The 20,762-nt window shown below is 50.7% G+C and overlaps 1 protein-coding gene across 1 annotated transcript; it reads right to left on the bottom strand.

The window, feature by feature from the left end:
• Window positions 1-16,712: 16,712 nt before the first annotated feature.
• LOC119091564 (pyruvate dehydrogenase protein X component, mitochondrial-like) lies at window positions 16,713-20,375 on the bottom strand. The gene is made up of 5 exons (XM_037214375.1): window positions 20,313-20,375; window positions 19,840-20,016; window positions 18,418-18,602; window positions 17,704-17,804; window positions 16,713-17,297 (listed from the first exon to the last, which is right to left on the bottom strand). The coding sequence occupies exons 1-5, from the start codon at window positions 20,373-20,375 to the stop codon at window positions 17,131-17,133; spliced, it is 693 nt and encodes a 230-aa protein (XP_037070270.1). The 3' UTR covers window positions 16,713-17,130.
• Between the last annotated feature and the right edge of the window lie 387 nt (window positions 20,376-20,762).

Here is a 20,762-nt window from a genome sequence, read left to right as displayed (position 1 = left end):
CGTATTCACGAAATGATCGCGAATGATGTTCTTAAGGATGGTTTTTAGTGCAGAGATATCGGTTATTCTTGGAAAATATTAAATCATAGCATCGTTCCACAGCTTAGGGTGAAGGCAAGATGTTGTAAAGAGCCTATAATTACTATCAGAAAAAGGGTGGTCTTAATGTTTTAGTCGCCTCATATCTATTCCATTTGATTCGTAGAGCTAGTATATTGAATCGAATGGTGCAGGAAGCTGTGAAGTTAACAAATTTTGCATCACACTGAACATTCACGATTTAGCGATATCCAATAATTTCAAAATTTTGTACCGCTTAAAGATTCACTCGGAGCTTTGCGGGGAGTGCACATTTTCTTTGAGATGCACAGCCCTTTCTTGCAAAATTGCTGACCAATTTGGTTGAGAAGCATAATTTACGCCTCAAATCAAGCAGTAGTAATTTAAATAAGGAAGAATTAAAGTGCTGTGGAGTGGATGCGACGTCGTTTCATCAATGAGGTGCCTAATCCTACTCATCATTTCAATATTTCTACTAAATATATACTTAATACTCCCCGCCCCTTCCCTAAGAAAAGCTGCTGGCTACTTCCACCGATTGCTTAGCCGCCTCTGCTCACGCGGTCCACCAGCGGGTTAAATATCGCGGCCCGTGGCGCTTCGGGTTCACTCCCGGCTGTAAAGATGGCGCTCGTGAGACTTGCGCAGCTGCTCCAGCTGGTCAGCACCTTCCAGTTGAGTTAATTTGACACGGATTATCACACCCGTGTAATGAACAACAGCATGCCGATGCTGCCCACTCCCTGGACGTGTTATGCCTTACGGCGGTGGTGTAGCCTGGGGACCGTGTCCTGTTGACTCGATTACATCGCGACAAAAGGAGGTGGATGGGCGTCTCTGTGTCATAAAGTAGAATGCGGCTGCAATCAGAAATGTTGGATGTGCTTATTCATGTCGTATTCTTGCGTCCTTGTGTCCATATTTATATCTCAGACCGGGACCATAATGCAGCCAGCCCTTGGAGACAAAGGCGTCCGAATATCTCACAGCAGTATTACACTCGTCCTATCTCTGTCCTCGGTCTCGTAGGTTCAACACCGCTGGTACCGGCGAAAAGGTCTCCAACGCCGCGAAACTCAACCAAACTTGCCAGCATTAAAGCGCAAGATGTCCTGAAACCAATGTTTTCTTAATGTCTGGAAAAGTACGACCTAGCCCCTACTAAATCAGGTGATGAGCATCGCTCCGGAATAGGTGGCATTGCTCTTAATGGCGATCGTTCTTTTTAAGACCATATTTTTTTCAAAATAATACCCACACATTGCAGGTGCGATAGCATGCCTTTTTGCACCAGGTGCGAGGTGCATACACAAAACAATAGTTTACTTGGGTTGCCGATACATTTATTGTAGTTCCTCGTAACAGTTTTATACATCCTGATATAGCATGCTATTTGCATTGCACAAACTAAACGCATCAGTTTATTTTTTTCGCCATTCTAAACTATGGAACATCGGTGTAAAACATCCTGATACATCACATTTCCTTTGCACGAACTGAATACATCACTTTAACCTTCTCGCCGTGGTACGACAGCACTGCTGCGAATGATTCCTGCGTGGTATTTCCTAAAGGAATATGGTGTCACCAATGGAATCATTCTTCGTACTACCGTCCCCGCCTGGCGTGTAAGTATGGACACAACGTCTCGACCAGTTAACTCTCCAATCGTCGTTTGGTGTTATGAAGCCCTGGGATGGGTTGGGTGACGTTTGGCGGCCAGCCGTGTATGTGTCACAACCCGAACGCTCTCCTTAGAATTGCTGGGATTCGAATCAGCGTCTTTTTATTGCGAGTCCAATGCTCTATCAACTGAGCTCACGGAGGAGAACAAGGGACAAAAGGACGAAGCCCAACATCATCCAGCTCTTCTCAGTACTCCATAAAACCTGGCGATGGCCGACGAGTTACCTGACCGAAACATTGTGTACATGCTAGCACACCAGACAAGAACGAATAATAGGACGTACGAATAATAAAAATACTCCGATAGAATTACAAATTATGAAAATAGGACCTACGAATAATTATTCCATCCGTGATGCTAATACCTTGCCTCAGTCCTTCCGTAAAGCTGACTAGATTGATTTATGTCACTTGTAAGTGGTAAACTGTTATCTTTCCTCACATTTACATTACCCTCATGAGCAGCAAAAAACATGCTTTACGCAATGCTGGAAAGTGGGTGTTTGGCCACCTTGATCATTTTGATCATCTATCGTAGTACCTGGGGCAGTGCTACGGTATTGCACATGGACATATCTCTTCTCCTTGCCTAATTATCGTAGATGTGAGGAATAGACATAGAAAGAGGAGTATACCAAAATGTGTTAATCTAGTAATCATTGAGAAACATAGATGATGACGATTATTTGACAAACTCAGTGCACCACATGGCTTTAACTGAAGGCCGTTTCGCCGCGAACCTCGCTCGCTGTGCACGTAAATGAGCTCACAAGCGCATGATGTTAGTAGGCTCATGAAAGCGCCAAAGTATCAGCAAGGGCCGACTTGACTGCCACAAAATCTATCCACGTGCCACGTGACTTACACCACCGTCTTCTCGGCTGCCTGCTCCGCTGGCGCGATGCCGCACGTCGCGCTCTTCAACAGGCCCTGGCTCAGCCCGTCGATCCACAGCAAGGCCACCCACCGCGGCAGCGAGAAGCTGCTGTAGCGCCACGCCTCCATTGCCGCCTGCAGCTGCACGCGCATCTGGAACTCGGCCAGCGCCGCCTTCTTCCCGCCGACGTGGTTGGCGTAGATCGTCCAGGCGGGGCGCAGCTGTTCGACCGCAACGCGGTAGCAGGCGGGCGTGGCTCGCGATACCGCGGCCGCCACGTCAGCTAGCGCCGCCGGCGCCGACGCCGACGGCGGCCGCAGCAGCGCCGACACGTCGGCGTCGACGAGGTCGACGAGCTGCGCGGCCGAGCCCAGCGGCTGGTCGGCGCCGTGGCGCAGCAGCACGAGCACCGTCAGCCGGAACACGTCGCGCTCAGTGAGCGGGCCGAGCGGCGCGTGCCGCGCCAGACGCGCCAGCAGCGCCGGCGTCGCCTGCGCCATCAGGGCGCAGTTGGCCGCGTGCTTCTGGCAGAAGCGTCCCGTGCGCCAGTCGTTCTCGCCGACGGCGACGGCGGCGACGGCCGTCACCAGCGCGGCGAGCAGCGCAGTCAGGCACAGCAGCGTGCGAGCGGTCGGCATGGCGGCGAGAGCGGCGCGGCGGAGCTGGGAGCGGCGCGGCTGACGCCAGACCGCCGTGTGACGGCCGGCGGTCGGCACGGGCGGGTGACGGCCCCGGTCGGATGACGCTTGTGTCAGCCGCTCGCCGCTCTGTGTCACCCGCAGCCGCTCTGACTGCAAAGCGTGAGGCCGTTTCGGGCGGGCTTCGCTGTCAATTGCCAGCGAGCCCTGAAAGTCGCCTGACTCAGCGCAGCTCACACAGCTGTGACCCACATTGTTCAGGGGTGAACTACGTCATGACATCTAATCGGTACGATGCATGCTTTCAAGCCAGCATTTGGTCACTAAGTAAGCCTGCTAGAAAGGGCAACTGCTCACGGCCGGCGACCGTCCGGAGCCACAGACCCAGGCACAGGGCCGGCCATTGTCGCAGGTCAGTGTCAGAAAGGCAGTCGTGGTAGCTGCTCTCAAGACAGCGCGGGTGAATAGCGCCAGCGTATCAGGGGTCGGTATTGGCCTTCACCGGTGGCACTGTGGATCCACCTATGAGCGGCCTATGCTTTTTCTTGCTATACATAACCCATATATTATGTTCTATAACCCGTGTTATATCTATTGTAATAACACGGTATTGCTCGAAACGCACAGATGATGTATATATACATATGTGTGTATGTGTGTGATAGCATATGATATATAATATATGATGTATATCATATGATTGCATATAATATATGATATATATGATATGACATCATTATATATATATATATATATATATATATATATATATCATAGGCCTCCAGCAGAGTGTACTTTTCTATTCAGTCCGGGATTTTTCATCCTCGAACTTGGGCCCTCTCCCATACACTCTGAGAAGAAAGTGGGCCTAATCTGGGGAGAAACCCGCTTGCTGGCATGTTTTGGGGTTAAGTTAAACTAGTCCCTCATTGCTCGCCCCCCCCCCCCCCCGAACTCATTGGGCAAAACTACGCCCTGGAGTCTAGTTTTAATTCCCTATGGTCCGTACCAGGGAAATTCGTTTTAGAAGTAAAGAAAACAGGTTGGAACTCGTGCATTACGTATCGAAGCGAGCTAGTCGCATTTGTTATGATCACCAACGTCTTAGTAGAACGCATGCCCGGAGGAGGGGGATGAGGACATTGACACCTTAATGTCCGCTCCGAGGGACCTGTCAGAATGGTGTTCCTCCTGAAGGAACGGAATCGTCCACGGCTGCCTTGGCTCCCAATGCCACTGGAGATTATGCATGGTTTGACAGTGATGCCAAGATCATGATGTCTGAAATGTCAGGTTACTGTAGACATAGATCAAGTATCTTATAGTAAAACCAAGGTCAGCGGGCGACCGCATAAATAACCCCGTAATCACAGTCGAAGATGTTCTATACGAAACACGACATTGATACTTAAACGCGCGTTGATATCCGCGGGCAAGCTCTCAACAGTTAACCGAGTAGCACATGGAATGTCGCGTTAAGGCATGTTGTAACACAAATGCTGACATTCAAGTTTAGACAAGGTCAAATTGAGCCCTAGTCAATGAGACACTCCACACTAGATGTAGTTGCGGAGCACTCAAACTGTATACAAATTTCAAATGCCCGTAGGCAGTCATGCATCACCGTCCAGCACATGAAAGTTGCAGGTGGTGAACTATGAACACTTATATCCGACATGTTCACTCACCGCATATCGCATAGGTCTATCGCACTTCAAGTAATCGCATACACTGTGACACTCTTTTAGAACCCTGTATCTCTGGTGTTCCAGACGCGTAGCGGTTAACGCTGACGCGTTAACCAATACTTTATCGCCACCTCAAACCAGGCTCCAACGTTTGTTACGTCCGATATTTTAGGAACATACACGAAATATCGACAGCTGCACATGTAGTGCAGAAGGGGACATTACAGCAATATTCATCGCTCACGTGCTTACAACGGACGGGACGGTAAGTATGGGCATTTAATGTCTAAAGATCGCGCAATACGGCTTGACGAATCGACTCCGCAATGTACATGACTTTCGTCCAGTATCCATTGTTGCAGTCTTTATTTTCGCTTTTCTCTGGCCGGTTGCTTAGCGTTATACTGCGACCAGAGCTTTTACACATTGGGTAGGCGTGTGTCCGCTGAAGAAGTCATCCCACATGGATTACACTTCCACTGCTATGATCTTAAACAGCGGTAGGAGTGTGATCTTACCACATCGAGTAAGAGCGCTCACGCACTTTTGCGTGCTCTTAACTGGACTCTACGGTCCACGCGCAATGTTACTCTGCTACGCTGCGTACGCCATTGTTTTTGTTCTGTACATGAAGCTACGGTGAATGAGCCGCCAAAAACCCTAATTGCTTGTGGGGAAAGTAATCAACAGGAACCACCGAAATCGCGCTGCGACTCTACAAAATAGGGCTTGTTGTTGGCGTGAGGGGTTGTGGCGCTAATGCGCTTCGAAGTGACCGAAATGACGATTGCCTGCGTTTAGGTGTGCCCTCCCTCAGAACTGTTATGTGTGAAATGCTGCGATACTGCCACCCTATTCCCTTGATAGCTTCCCTTTCGCAAGCCATCGATCTTTGACTGACAGATATGCAGAGTGATTCTCGACTAGGCCTGTGCTTGAGACTTCACCTAACTTCTCTTGGAGGAATCGATTCCGAGCTCGAATGAAAGGGACATGGCCAAATCCCAGTATCATTACAGCTACTACTAAATCTACTAGTAAATCCTAGTATCATACAGCTACTACTAAAAAACATGAACCGAATCAAAGGGAAGTTTACTCATATCTCACTCCAGCGTTGTATGAAAATAGCAAAACAAGAGCATGAAAGTAAATTTTTGCCTAAACCTATACGTCTATTCATATATGAATTCACATATGTACATACATGCATGCATGCATATATACAACTACACGAATGCGCATATTTGCATACGACTATACTCTAAAGGGGGCGCTATCGCGTTCGAGGTTAAAATGATTGGTTGAGCAACGCACACCTACTGCCATGCATCTTTATAAGAGCACGGGAATACACTTTGCTGTGTGCTGATGTTTAACAAGACATGGTCTATGTGCATAATCATACGACAACTTGAAGGCGTGGACAAGCCCAGGGTAAAAGACGAGGCATTCTGGCTTCGAGTAATGATCTTTTTGGGGCATTGCCACATTTAATCTTTCTTTATTGTGGGCCTATTCTTATGAGGACCGGCTGCGCAGATGCAACACAAGTTTCCATGCTACGGTTAACGTTATCACACACTACCTGGGTAACGCACTGTGTGCACTATAAGTCTTAAAATCCGTATCATGCCCATGTCAACGTCACAGATACTGCAGTTCAGTTAGTTTACGAGTCAGATATTCTCCAAGCGGAGTCAAACCATTAATGATTCGGGCGCAAACGACTCGTATCAGTTCCAAAGATGAGCTGGCTGAATAACCAATGGTAAGAGCTCTGAATCTGATTCCGGCTGTGGTGGGGCCGATTCCAGAAATGGATTAGATTACGCTGGAGGTAACCGCGAGTTTCTCCTCGATACGGGTGCTAGGACGCACCGTGCGCACCGCCGTCATTGTGTTGTCCCAGGAGCGCACGCAGGATCCCACGATAGCGGAGGCACAACTTACACATTCTCTCTGAAAAGCGAGTTTGGCGCGTCTCAGACGTGTGCAATTTCTTTAATCGTAAAGTGACATCGCATGTTCTGGATCTTCTTAATTTTGCGTGTCTTCCTGCGATTCTTGACTGTCGACGGCTCACTGCGTACATATTAAAACGCGACACACATTTGGTAGCGGGGAGGGGGCGCGTGCCCCGGGGGCTACTTTGTGCGTGCACCCGCGTGTTATGCACGGTATGCACGTCACTGCAGTGGTATATCGTTCAGCGGGTCGATGCCCTCACGGGGATTTTACTGTTATTCTGCGTTAGTCGCTCGGCTGAACGGCTATTTGCGCGACTATATAACGAATATGTTTGGAACGGGTTCAAACCATGGCCTTGAGCTGAAAGCGCTTGGTAAGCAGGGCAGTTACGCGTATCATGAACCCCCATCCAGGTAGGCCGACGCATCCGTTCACCCAGCAGGCTTATACACCGATCATAAACCTTCCACCAGACATTGACTGTGGAAGATCTGCGTGTTAGCCTATGCTACGAAAAGGCCCGCCAAGGCCTCATAATAACGTCAGACCGACCCCCTTTGGCTGGTTGACGACTGATGCCTCCAAATCCATCGGGGCAAACAATGCGGCCGCTCTGGGACTGATTCTGTGACGCTGAATCGAAAGCCCAGAATTTTTTTCCCCAGCCTACAAATACGGCACAAACAGGATTATCCTTAAAAAAACGGACAATCATATATCAAGATGTCTATATTTACAAGTACAACGCTTTCCTTGATAATGTTATGGAGGCGTAATGGCCGAGTTTTTAGCGCCTTAGGCTTTCACGTGGGGGTTAGGGTCCCAACCCCCATTACTCAATGGCCCCTGGGTGTTGACACGACCAACGCTGTCACTGGCGCTTCATAACAGGGTCGTTTTCTCTTTAGAAAAAATGCGTAAAGTTGCAGAAAGTTGCATGGCATCAGTCGTTTCAAGCTCTGGGCATTTTCACTGAACTATATGTTTTGTGTCCGATATGGACTTGTGAGAATGTGTTCGTTTTCAATATGTTTGTGTCTATACGTCTTTTTTAGTTTGTTTGCATTTTTAAACATGTTTGCGATTATATATACAGATGCCCAGCGTCCCTTGCATCCTACAAGTGTATTTGAAGCCGCCAAATGGCATCGAAGCAGATGACTGAGGACTGCCGAAAAGCAATGAAAAATATAATGAGTATAGCCTACATAATTATAATGAAAATCATCTACATTTCATAATCTATCAAGATAATCCACTATGCGCAGAGATCTATCAAAAATTGTTCTTTTGTAGGTGGACACAAACTTTAAGCATAATCTAATAAATTCGTATATTGCTTGTGTACCGGAATACATTCCAAGGCAGAAGTACACCACCGAAGGCCGACACTTTCCAAAAGTTGGGTTGTAACATGCATATGGAATTTTTGCGGACATTTCTTTCCATGCGTAGCCCTTCGTTCGGGGGTCTCAAAAGTGCACAAAGGGACATCCTAGTTACAAACATCCACGTAATTGGATACTGTATATTAATATATAGCGAATATACGACTCACATGATCGACCACTATGTGCATCCTTGAAATCCTAACCATTCTTTCATTTGGATAACTAATGCTTCACCAAAGTCTGATGCTTCACATGCGACTTCGGACATGCCAGAGCTTTGGTAACCGATCAGCAGCGTGACAAATGATGCACTTCAGCGCTTGTTTTGTTCTCACGGACGCAATTCTTCGGCAGTTGCTATTTATCGGTGGGTACGGGACGTGTTGGTCCGGCTCTGCCATCGGTGGTACCGCTGGTCGACTCCGCGCTGGCAGGTCCGGGTCGCCCTAACCCTCGAGCCCGATGAGTCAGCGCACCTGGTCTCTGTTACGTCATAGGGCAGAGGTGAGAATCGCAGGTCAGAGGGCTCTGGGTCCGGCGCCGCCAGCGGCTCACACCTGACTGACGGAGCCACAGACAAGGTCACAGCCATGGCTGGCGTCAGCCATGTGACCAAGGTGGTTCATAACGGTGTGTGTGTGCCAGGGTGTCCAATTTGAACACTCGCTGCCAAAGTTTAGGTCCATGTTCCACATTTGAAGATATTGGAGCAAAATCATAAGCTTACTCCACCATCGGATGTGATGGAATAAGCATCCTTTGGCATACGTGTATTATCTCAACTATCCATTAATATGTAATATTCTATTGAACTACCGACGTACGTTTAGGCGGAAAATACCGCTCTAGCAGACACATTTTCGCGGTTGGGTTAACATGCTCCTCAATGCCTCATTGTTTGATTTCGTCATCGCACCTCGCACAACATTGATTGAAAGTTAATTGGCGGTCCTAATATCTGGAAATCGTGCTCAAGGGTGCCAAATATGTCAATAATGAACATTTGCGAGCTATGTAGCGACAAAATTGCGAAAATGGAAACAACTGCAACAAGCCATACCAGTTAAACAAATTTTAAAGCTTCGTATTGGTCAGTACTCACGAACGCCTGCAGCGTGAACTCATGCAGAACACATGCAGAAACATTGACGTTTCGCTTTATAAGCATGTTGAGCCACAGACTGCTTCCAAACGTAGCCGCTTACATCAGGATAGTTTTTAGCAGGTGACATGAATATGCTGCAAGCTACACGATCAGTGCCGACGTCGCAGATCACTGCCGACACAGTGCTTACCCAATGTCCCTAGATCAGTGTACTTCACAGATTTTTCAGCCACGATTCACTCCACATACTCAAAGGTAAAAAAATACCAAATAACTAGGCTTTTACTAGTCGTAAGAATCGTGGCTGGCAGCAGCATCTTGCGACGAACGTGGTCAGTCTGCTACACGGCGGCTTAAATCGTCGTGCCATTGGAGACATATGGCTTCGAATGGTCGCCAAGCTGCTATGAATTAATTGCAGTGCAAGGCAGTATTCTGCCATTGGCTGCGTTCGTGTCGTGAACAGCTCACCGGCTTGAAGGAAGTAGCTAATTGTTATTTTTAACAATGTTATGTGGCTTTTCTAAAGATCTATCATGGAAGGCGTCCCTGGTAGTGGCGTTAGAAAGCTGGGTGCCGGTGGCGATGCCTGCTGAGTGTGGTCGGCATAGGTCTTGTACGCTGCCTGCCGCGTCGCACATTCAGTACATTGACCAGTTGACAGGCGTGAAATAACACGCTTTTTGCTGTCATTATATTGTAACGAAAGCTAAACTGAAGAGGCTAGAGGTGTTTAAAAATGCATTGTGCATCTGCTCATATCAGACTTGTATGGTTTTCGTGTTAGGTTTCTTTGACTGAGACTGTGCTAGGGCTGTATGACCGCGCAGCCGACGCCGTTAGTACCAGAGGCCGGTGGTTTCCCTGGCGCAGGAGTACTTCAGTTAGGAGCTAAAATTGCATGATCTTGTTCCAATTTGTGTTGTTGATTTCCGGTGCTTACAGGGTTCTGGTAACCAATAGATGTAGGGCCGCGGGGATACAGTTTGCAAAATACATAAGAGTAAAGGGGATGGGGGTGGGGGGTGGGGAGGGGGGAGGGGCTGAAGAATAACGCGATAGCCGAGATTGTCTGCGAAAGGCAATTCAAGCAGTTTTTCCCCAGGTTCGACCCATTTCCTTCTCAGAGTTGGGATCAGGGGCTCAGGTTCGCAACATAAGTGGGATGTGGGGAGGGGGGGGGGGGGGGGCGCGGAGGGATGGCTGAAAATGGTACATGAGGGAAGATGAAGAATGGAAATGGTAACTACAAATAACAAGTTACATTCGTGGATAGGAGGCACAATCCTGCTAACTGAATAGAAAGCTACACTCATGCAGGACTCGTTATGTTAAGTATGCCTTTATCTGATAATTGCATTAGATTTAGTCGCAACCATCGTTGTGTGTTTGATGAGTCGCTTAAGGTCATCCAGTTCGACACCTGCTCTAGAACGAAAGCCAAACTAACAGCAATGACATTGGAAGAGACCTAGACTATGGACACCTCAAAGTGTTTGCTTGATGCGAATCTGTCCCTGCCTAGCTACACGCACGCACACGCACACACATGCGGTGTATTTATGAAGGTCATTGGCCAACAGTCAGCTGCATTCCAGTGTGGATTCGGTAATCGCCCTGCTGCATGTCACGCAGTTGTGAATATCAGTCTATTAGGTATATAATCAGAATTCATTCAAGGAGCCAAACAACGACATTGGGCTCAAACTGCTGCTGAAGGTGGCCGAATTGTTTATGTGTAGTTGATGCCGTCTGGGAGTCCTGCAAGGCCTATCATGCTGTTGTTGTGCTGCATTTAATTCAATACCCAGTTAACGGTGATCTTGGAACTCTTGAAAACTTGGTAGCCAGTCAATTTTTATTTATGAATACCACGGGGATGCTGGAAGATTTTGAAGATTCGGGTCGCCCCTGGTAAGAGTATTTACTTCACGCATCCCCTTCCTTTTGTATGTCAGGTTGATGTCAATGGGTATACGCGACTGAAAATTTTCATTGCATGATGAGCATGCCAAAGATGCTGTTTGTTCTTGGCTCATTCATTAGCCCTCGCCCTGATTGGCCGTTTTTCATAACGTGGACTGATGAGGGGATCGATACGACCCCTTTTCCATTGTGTTTCGAGCCTACTGAAGATAGAGCCTCGTGGAAAGAAATCGGCAAGTTGTCTGAGCTAGACCTCGCTATCGGTAAAAAAATTATGCTGCTAGAGTATAGATCGAGTCAAATTTTCCTGAAAATCGAACTTTCCCAGCTTTACATGCTTTTATGTATGAGACATAACTCCGAGTGACACTAAACCTATGCAAGAGTGTTCGTTGTACAAGTTTGAATGTGATAGTGCGTAGTTCTTTGGTTTTGAGCACATATCTATATGCATGCTTCGTTATGTAACAGTGTTGGCCTGCCGCCCGCACCGCCCGTTGGATCACAGAGCAGTGCTCCTCAAACCATCGCAGAACTCAGAAACTAAGAGCGCCAGGGACGGGTTTTTTATCTCAAAAGACGCACAACAAATGCCTCAGAGGATGCTGAAAATTTTGGCAAGTCGACTGATTAACGAACGAAGTTGGCAGCCGATAGCACGAACGTACCGGACAGACATGCTGAGAAAACCCTAACGGGCACATCCCCTAAACAGGGCCGAGGGGGCTGGGCTGTTATTTTATGGGTTGATTGCCACTCAACTTAACACTACGTCAGTTGATAGACGAGTACAGCTTCAGTACCTTTATGAACTAATTCTCTGCTGAACTGATTTCAGGCCAACATGGCGGGTGAGGGACGCATGTATCAAGTCGGGAATATCTGTCTTAAAAAAGCTTTCGCCTGATGGAAGGCATACCAATAGCAGGCCTCGCACGACCACTCCGCAGTTTCATAAGCTACTCGCTATGCCATCCACTTAGTTTCACCTACCAGGGCGTAAATATTCCTGCACAGCTACGTACCACTCTCCCAACAGGGGCGCAGGAACCTGTTACCAGCACCATATCACAGTCTTTCTACGAGGATTGTTCATCCGTCAGCTTTAAGGTTTACACAAACGGACTAACATCAGCTTGCATTGTTCTTTGCATCACGCAAAAAGAACACCTATACGAAGCTTGTGTACGCCAAATCGGCGAAGACATCAGGCAGACGTGACTGTACGTAACATTCAGGATAACGGCTTCACCAGAACACAGTCAAGCAATTACGGTGACATCCATTTTTAACAACACAGAGGTTCTTCGGTGGTTCCCCGTCACACAGTATCGAACGATCTACTACGGATCAACAGACGACGCGCGCCACCAGACATGACGCTCATGTTGGAGCCACGTTCCCTCGCGAAACAGTGCTGAGGACCAAACGCGCCGCAGAAACACTCACAAACCGACCACCGCGATCGTCGGTCACAGCGCAGTCACACGCTCTCGTCATTGTAATGCCACCAACCTGCGGCTCGCCTTCGGATTTAAGACGCGCAAGCCGTTCCTAATCGACCGCTTTCACAAACTTCATTGTCAGGCAGGACCTCAGGTATCGGACGGACCTCCGCTGAGACGCTAGAGCACAGAACAAATCAGATCAGCTTCTTCAGGTGCGCGCTGCTAGCTTTTTGGCCAGAACACATACACTGGCACTGCAATCACCAGGATGCCTCCACGAAGCTCACCGTTGTAGCCACAGCTGCTCCCTCCACAATCAACCCGGAACTTGTTTCCCTCCTACTCCACGTGTGGTGCCTACTGCAACCGACATTGCCACCACTTGAAGTAGGGTCCCGGCAGCTCTTCTTGAAATAGTTAGTCGCACTTGAAAATACAGACTCATCTCTTTACAAATGTCACGAGGACACTGTTTATGCAGAAAATAGATCAATTTCGACTATGCCCTCTTCTTACATTAACATTAATTCCGTTCGCTTTAAGACTTCTCTTTAGCTGGGCGTATGCCCTCCAGCAAATCGTAAGCCAAGATGCGGTAGCTCGGAGTGCCTTGCAAAACGTACAAAAGAAGGAATGTTGTTCAATCTCTCTCTCTCTCTCTCTCTCTCTCTCTCTCTCTCTCTCTCGCTCTCTCTCTCTCTCTCTCTCTCTCTCTCTCTCTTCTCTCTCTCTCTCTTCTCTCTCCTCTCTCTCTCTCCTCTCTCTCTCTCTCTCTCTTCTCTCTCTTCTCTCTCTCTCTCTCTCTCTCGCTCTCTCTCTCTCTCTCCTCTCTCTCTCTCTCTCTCTCTCTCCTCTCTCTCTCCTCTCTCTCTCTCTCTCTCTCTCTCTCTCTCTCTCTCTCTCTCTCTCTCTCTCTTCTATCTCTCTCTCTCTTCTCTCTCTCTCTCTCTCTCTCTCTCTCTCTCTCTCTCGCGATCTTCTCTCTCTCTCTCTCTCTCTCTCTCTCTTCCTTCTTTATGCAATGATGAAATGTCTCCGATTGATAAAAGAAGACCCTGGGCTTGGTTGGTGTTTCAGCATAATGAGTCGAGAACCCTTATCCTGAACATAATCAACCTTCATGTACCAGGAGATACTGTTTAAACGACGCCATCAAGCCAGCATTCCCTACATCGACAAAATTCGACGTTTTATGCTGTGCTCATTTTCACGAGTGATCATGAGTCCATCATGAGTCCATAATGAGTCCAAATATTCAAGTTTCCGCTTTATATTTACCTTGAAGCACGCCATGAAACACGGTCAGGTGTTAAATGTCAGTTGGCGGACGGATCGCGTCGATCACTGCGGCACGTTCAGCTTTCATTAAGCTTTCGTCGCCAAGTTCTGTCGATGACCCGGATTTCGCAACCGATTGGAGCGGCCAGGTCTCACTCCTCAAACACTGCTAGGACGGTGGGGCCATGGCTCACTTCACAAACGCTGCTAGGATGGTGGGGCCAGGGCTCACCCCTCAAACACTGCTAGGATGGTCGGGCCAGGGCTCATTTCACAAACGCTGCTAGGATGGTCGGGTCAGGGCTCACTTCACAAACACTAACTAACAGTGCCCCAGGTGGCCAGAAACGGCTCACTGAACGTCCCGAGGGACTAAGTGGGGCCTACTGAGTGCCCAGAAGCGATAGTTGGCTACTTTCGAAGCTTCTGTTTGGCAAAGAATCTCTCTTGGCGTGTTTCTCAGTTTGTGCGATGATTTTTTATTTGCGTTGCGCGGGCCGGATCACTTTTGCAATAAGTTCTTGAGCATCTTGACATATATTCTTTGAACCCCCACATTTTTTGTTTTGGGGTCCGGGGTGCCGACCCCCGCCCCGACTCCCACAGAATCTCTCGCCATGTATGCAAGGCTTATAACGATTGTGCGCTTAGTGGCTGAGGTCTGCCATGAAACCATGGAGTTAATGGAATGGAAACAATATGTCGTATAGGGCTAAGTTTGATTTGATTTGGTTAAGTCCAATCTGCTCTCATTTTACGTACGCTTGGTGTGGCATCCAGGCATCAGGTTGTCAGATACACTTGGCCAAGTCTAATCCACAGGCATGGGCCTGCGCTACGTCGATTCCACTATTGCTATTTCTGAATCCTTTGAATCGGCGAGTCCGTACCCGATCCCAAGTCCTTTGTGAAGGCATGGGTTCGGCTGAGAAATCCCGCTGTCCACAAACCGCTTGACAGTCTGACCAAATTTGAACTGACGCCACGTAATTAGAGACAGCCATGAACATCTGCAACTAAAGGAGGGAGGGACGAAAGGAAGCACAGTTCGGTAGCTCGGTAAGCCAGAGAGAAACTGAAGCTTTTTGACATCGGCCAGTTTTGAAAGGAAACTCACCAATTTTCGAAATGGGGGGCGTCGCCATCGTCCGGTAATCGGAGAGGATGCAATAAGAACCTTTGAGAACTGAGAAGGTTTAAGGTGCATTCTTTACCTCAACACCACAGGCATTATGTCAAATACTCGCGATTATTGAGAAGAACGTGTACCGGCCCGTCTCATGTTGCTGCCCCCACGCACCGGATCTCTTCTTCAGAACAATTCAAACAATTTGCTTGAAAACTCAACCACCGCAACCAGTACAACCACTCAATTGACGAAAAGACACTACTAAGGATGCATTGGGTTTGACAGGGGGAGCCAGATGTTCCTGTCCAGTGGAGCGGGCAACTCGTTGATTACCTGTAGAACACCTGTCCTGCAGCAAGGCACTAGGCCATGCCGTGACCTAATGTGACGGCCGGGGAGCGGCCACTGTCTGCGCCGCATACCGCACCGCCGCCAACTGTTGCCAATGACGCGAGCCAACCGGTGTCGAGTTGGTTAATGAACTTGTTGCAAGATAGTCAATCAGGCTTCTCCACGTACTGGTAGCACAGGCAGCACAGGTGGTCGTACTGTGAGATGGAGGGTGGTAGCTCTGTATATCTTAGATGGAAGCTGCGCACTCGATCTTTTAGGACAGAACAAACGATCAGCGGCAATGCAGAAGCGAACAGAGGAATAGTCGTGTTAGAACGGCTGTGGCACAAGTACGTGTACTGACAGAGCGATGCATTTGTCCATGTGCACAGGACAGTTGGAGATGACGTTGCTCATGACATCGTGATTCATTAGGCTGGGAAGGTAGCGGACAACTACCAGCGTCTGCAACAAGAACCGCCGCGGTCTCCTCCCGGTGATTGACATCGACCCACGCACCCTCAGCGCGTCAGCACTCGTCTGGCGGTGCTCCCTGCACCTGGCCGGCACGATGCCCCCGCCGCCACCCGCCTGACGGCTCGCCGCCCACTTTGGCGGTGCCCCCTGCACCTGGCCGGCATGATGCCAGCGCCGCCACGCGGCCGGCCCGCACACTGCTGTGCTCGCACAGGCAGCGGCGCGAGCGCATTACTTCAGGTTCAGCACGTTTTTGAACACCGGGACATTTGAGCGCTGGCTCAAATTTACAAAGAACGCTTAAAAGCACAGCACAGGGCAGCTTAAAACGTCAGTGTTGACGCTATAACCAACGGTCGCCTGATAGCGCACCTTAACCAGTACCCCCTGGCATATTAAAGGTCGATAACTGTCGGCATAATAACACTGAGCTCGAGGTGGAATAGCCGCTACGTAGGCTGCGTGGATATGGCAGACTGCAGTCACAACTTCCGTGGTGTCACACCTTATGGCACGTTGCCTGGAAGGAGGCTGGTGTGGAGGTCGTATGCTTTTCGAGTGTCCTGGCTCTTTAACATAACAGATAGAGGCCCCCACCCTTACTTTGGATCAGGCTGTGATCCACTGACGCTGAGACGGTATTGTTAAAATGACAGCGCACCCTTACCTGGACGCGCTAAGCCAGACATTTACAAGTGACTGAGCAAAGTTCACCACACCGTTGTATTGCCAGACGATACACACATACGAGAAACAGTCATAAGATCTCCCAGTTGAACCCCGATCCGGTGTACGGCTCTTCAGTACCACTGTATGCAGACTGGGGAGGAACTGGTGGGGATAACAGGCAATTCAAAACAATACGCGCTTTACCGATCGTGTGTTATCCCATATGGAGCAAACACCGTTATTCCACCTAGCAGACCGACCATTCACTACAAAGAACCAAAACAACCAGGCGGAGCCACATCACAACAGAACGCCGCGCCGCATCCGACCGGCCGTGACTCCACTCCGCCGCACTAACAGCCGGCGGTCCTGGGCCCCACCCAGCGCTGGAGCCAGCCCAAGCCGGCCACCGAACACGCGACCGCCGCACTTCATGGGCCCGCGGCGCGCCCGATCAGCCGACTTGCAGGATCTCGCGGCGCGCGCTGGTCTGCAGGAGATCGGGCGCCGACAGCAGCGCCGCCAGCGTCTCCATGAAGGCGGCCGCCTCCTGCTCGGACACGGCCCGGGCGTCGTACGACAGCGTGCAGGTCATCAGGGTCTCAGTGCTGCCGCCCACACCTGCAACGTCGGCAGCGGCAGGTGATGGGCGCGGCTGTGGCTCAGTACAGTTGTCAGATCAGTCCATCTCACCTCATATGCGCCACTTTCGAGTACAAATACGGCCAATCTACTGCACAACGTGTCAGAGGTCGAGACTGCAACACCCTATCTCTGACACTTCCTCCGATGGGGTAATGAGGTGACCGGACCATGCCAGGTGGGTAAGCTCTGACGGACAACCACATCAAAACACAACGTTTAAAAACCCGTTGACTGTAAAACATTCTTACGAGCCATAAAACAAACTTATGTGCTGCACATAACGTCACAAGTATTCGTTTTTTCCGTGTTGAAGTTTCGGGCAGGTCCCAGAGGTCCGGCGGTGGTTCGGGAGTATCACGCCGTCAAGAGGCGGGGCCCGTACCCGGCTCTGGCCGGCCGCCGCCCACCGCCAGGATGCCGCACTGCGGCGGGTTGATGATGGCGCTGAACTCGTCCACGCCGAACATGCCCAGGTTGGATATCCTGCGAACGGCACAACGCATGTGAAGAGCGCCGGCATATGCTGGCCAGCACGGCGTAGAGCATCTGGAAACTGACAGGGAGACGGGGGAATCACCTTCGGGTGTTTTTCAACAAAAGCCCAAAAGCCCTTTAGCCCAACAGCAAAATAGCCTGAATAGAAATGCATACAGCTTTCGTGGCGTAGAGCGTCGATGAGCACAGAGATGGACTCGCGCCATGAATGTGCTACATAGTCATCACGTTGTTGCCTTACGTTCAGAGTAACGGAACGCTGGGAAACGAACGTTGGTTTGTTACGGAGTCAGGAATTTATAGCACTGACAAGTCAGCACTGAACTGGCAGATGTAGGTCACTGAACGAACAGATGAAGGATTCTGCAAACATACCACCACCAGCTGTAAGCTTTAAACAGCTGATACACCGTGTTTTGTAATGCAGAACAAATTGCAAACAATCGCGTTCCCAAGTTACGATATTCCCCGCGGTCTACTCGTCAGGATATGTGCAAAAATTCAGCAGGTGCCTACAGGCTACAGCGCAGGGCGCACGCGGTAGTGCAGAGTGCCGAGTCCCCTGCCCCGCCTCCCGCCGCTCCGCCTCCGGCCGACTCACGTGAACGTGCCGCCCTGGAACTCGTGCGGGCGTAGCTTGCCGTCGCGCGCGCGGCCGGCCAGCTCCTGCACGAGGCGTCCGATCTCCGCCACCGAGCGGCCGGCCGCGCCGCGCACGATCGGCGTGATGAGGCCGGCGTCCGTGGCCACTGCCACGGCCACGTCCACATCGGCCGCCCGCTCCAGCTGCCCGGCGACAAGGCGGTGACGGTCAGAGGTGGCCGGCGGGTCACTGGCACCTACGCGTCTGGGAAACCAGAGGTGTGGGTTCGATTCCCCGCGGTGCCCGCCCTCCCTGCCAGGGTGAGAGGCAGGTGACGCCGTATAGCCTCAGCAGCTGAGTGCGTCGTTAAGCCCCATGATACACACGCCACTGGTACTGGCGTCACTGGACTGGCGGGACGCTGGAGGGCGGGGCATCAGCTGACGGATAGGACGGTGCGGTGGGCTGGTAACACGGTCAACGGGAACTGACGACAGATGGTCGCTTTGTCATGACGACCGAACGGATCGCACTTCTTACGACTGAATGGCTTCGATTGCCGGTTGTGGCTACCGCGGTGTGACGTAGGCGGGGTCAACTTGAAACTAATGGGCATTAAATGCGCAATCAACTACAAAAACACCGTGCCGGCCAAATGACACACGCAGATAATGACCACCGGGCCAATGAACTGCACGGCACAGGCCACTGAACTGGCAGAAGCAATTCACTCGCAGCTGAAGGATTTTGCAGACACACTGCCACCAGCTGTCTGCAGGCGCCCGCGTGAGACAGGCCCCATGTCCTCCCTTTCTGAACCTTCTTCGCAGCCAGCCGTGGGCCGAGGCTTTTTTCAGCGCGCTAGCATGGACGCTGCCGGGCGGCCGCAGACTAACCAAGCACATCCAGCCCGCGTCCCTGCCGTGATCCCACACACCGGGCCGTTGCATTATCAGCCGGCCTGCTGGCTATCTCAAGGCCACTAGCCACGACGACAGAGATGTTCGTGCATCCGCAGGTCGCCCAACAGGGTGCATTGCGCCCCTCCGGACTTTTCGGAAACACAAGAGACGGCCGCAGCACAAGAGCTCCACCATTACGAAAGCCGAGCCCGTTCGGGACGGTGAAGCTCTGCGTGAGTAACTGAAGGAGTACCTGTTACGGCGCTGGCCTCGCCGATTTGCCACACACGGTTAAATAAACCGTAACCCCGTTCCTTGCAAGGTGCCACGAAGATCGAGCGGAGGTCAACTGGTCGAAGCCGGGCACGACCGCAAGGCGTCACTGGACAGCCATACACGGGCCACCAGGTTACTCACAGGGACATTTGTGAACCCCTGGACGCTGGATCAACATTCGCTTAACTGCCCATCAGGAAAAAGGCCAACAATCCCCATTGGCCTCCGCCATCCGAGCCAGCCAGCGACATGTTCCACCGACCTGCTCGCCGTTCCAGACACAGTTAACTTCGGGATGCAGCCGGAGAGCAAGCGCCACCGTCTTGATGATGTAGTCGTTGAGGGAGGCCTGGACGCCCTCAGTTTTCAGCTGCTTCCGCAAGCTGAGCAGGCGATCAATGCGAGCCTCGCACTGCATGTAGGCGTGCGGTATTTCCGTCTGCGAACAACGGACGACTGAAAACGGGTACGGAAACACAAATGATACCACGACAAATACGTCACACGGCGTTGGATCCAGACGAGGCCACCATGGCTAATTACATGTTTCAGCAACGACCCAAGTACATATTTGATGGGGTAGCCACAATGTCTTCTTATTGTAACGTGCATGGCAAGAAGCAGCTGTGCGAAGCCCTGAGCCCCTGACCATGATGCACTGACTGCAGTCGACAGGAGGCCAAACCCGTCCACAACGCTGCCCGATAGCGACATAACCATGGCGTTAGTCACTACCTTGGACTGCGTGAGACGCTTGGCGATGGTCTTGCGCATGCTGGTCAAGGGCAGGGTCAACATAGCCCTCGGCTGAGGCCTCCTGCTGCGGTGCCGGCGTCGGCGGGGCGGCGGGGCTCGTGGTGGAGGCCGGCGGCTGGCTGGCCCCATCTGGGCCGGGTACTGCCCGCGTGACAACGAGTCAGCGCCCCGCCTCTCCGGCTGTCATCCATGCAGTACGGTCTGCGACGGTGAATATCATCCCAGCCGCACCGAAATTCTCCACCGGTGCACAGGGGTAGCAGGTCGGTAACGAGCGGCGGCGGGAGCCGGATGGTAATGTTGCAAGACAGCAAGCATTTCTCTTTGTTTGGCAACCGGACAGTGTTTTACATGGATGGCTTTCGGTGCCGCGTGTTTGTGAAGCACGGCTTATGAAGAAACCCTCATCCATCATCCCGCATTTTGACG

The sequence above is a fragment of the Pollicipes pollicipes genome, unplaced genomic scaffold (assembly GCF_011947565.3).
Source record: "Pollicipes pollicipes isolate AB1234 unplaced genomic scaffold, Ppol_2.1 Scaffold_3447;HRSCAF=4054_pilon_pilon_pilon, whole genome shotgun sequence".
Lineage (NCBI taxonomy): Eukaryota > Metazoa > Arthropoda > Thecostraca > Pollicipedomorpha > Pollicipedidae > Pollicipes > Pollicipes pollicipes.
Note: the sequence above shows the minus strand (reverse complement) of the source record. Positions and strands in the feature narration are given on the sequence as shown.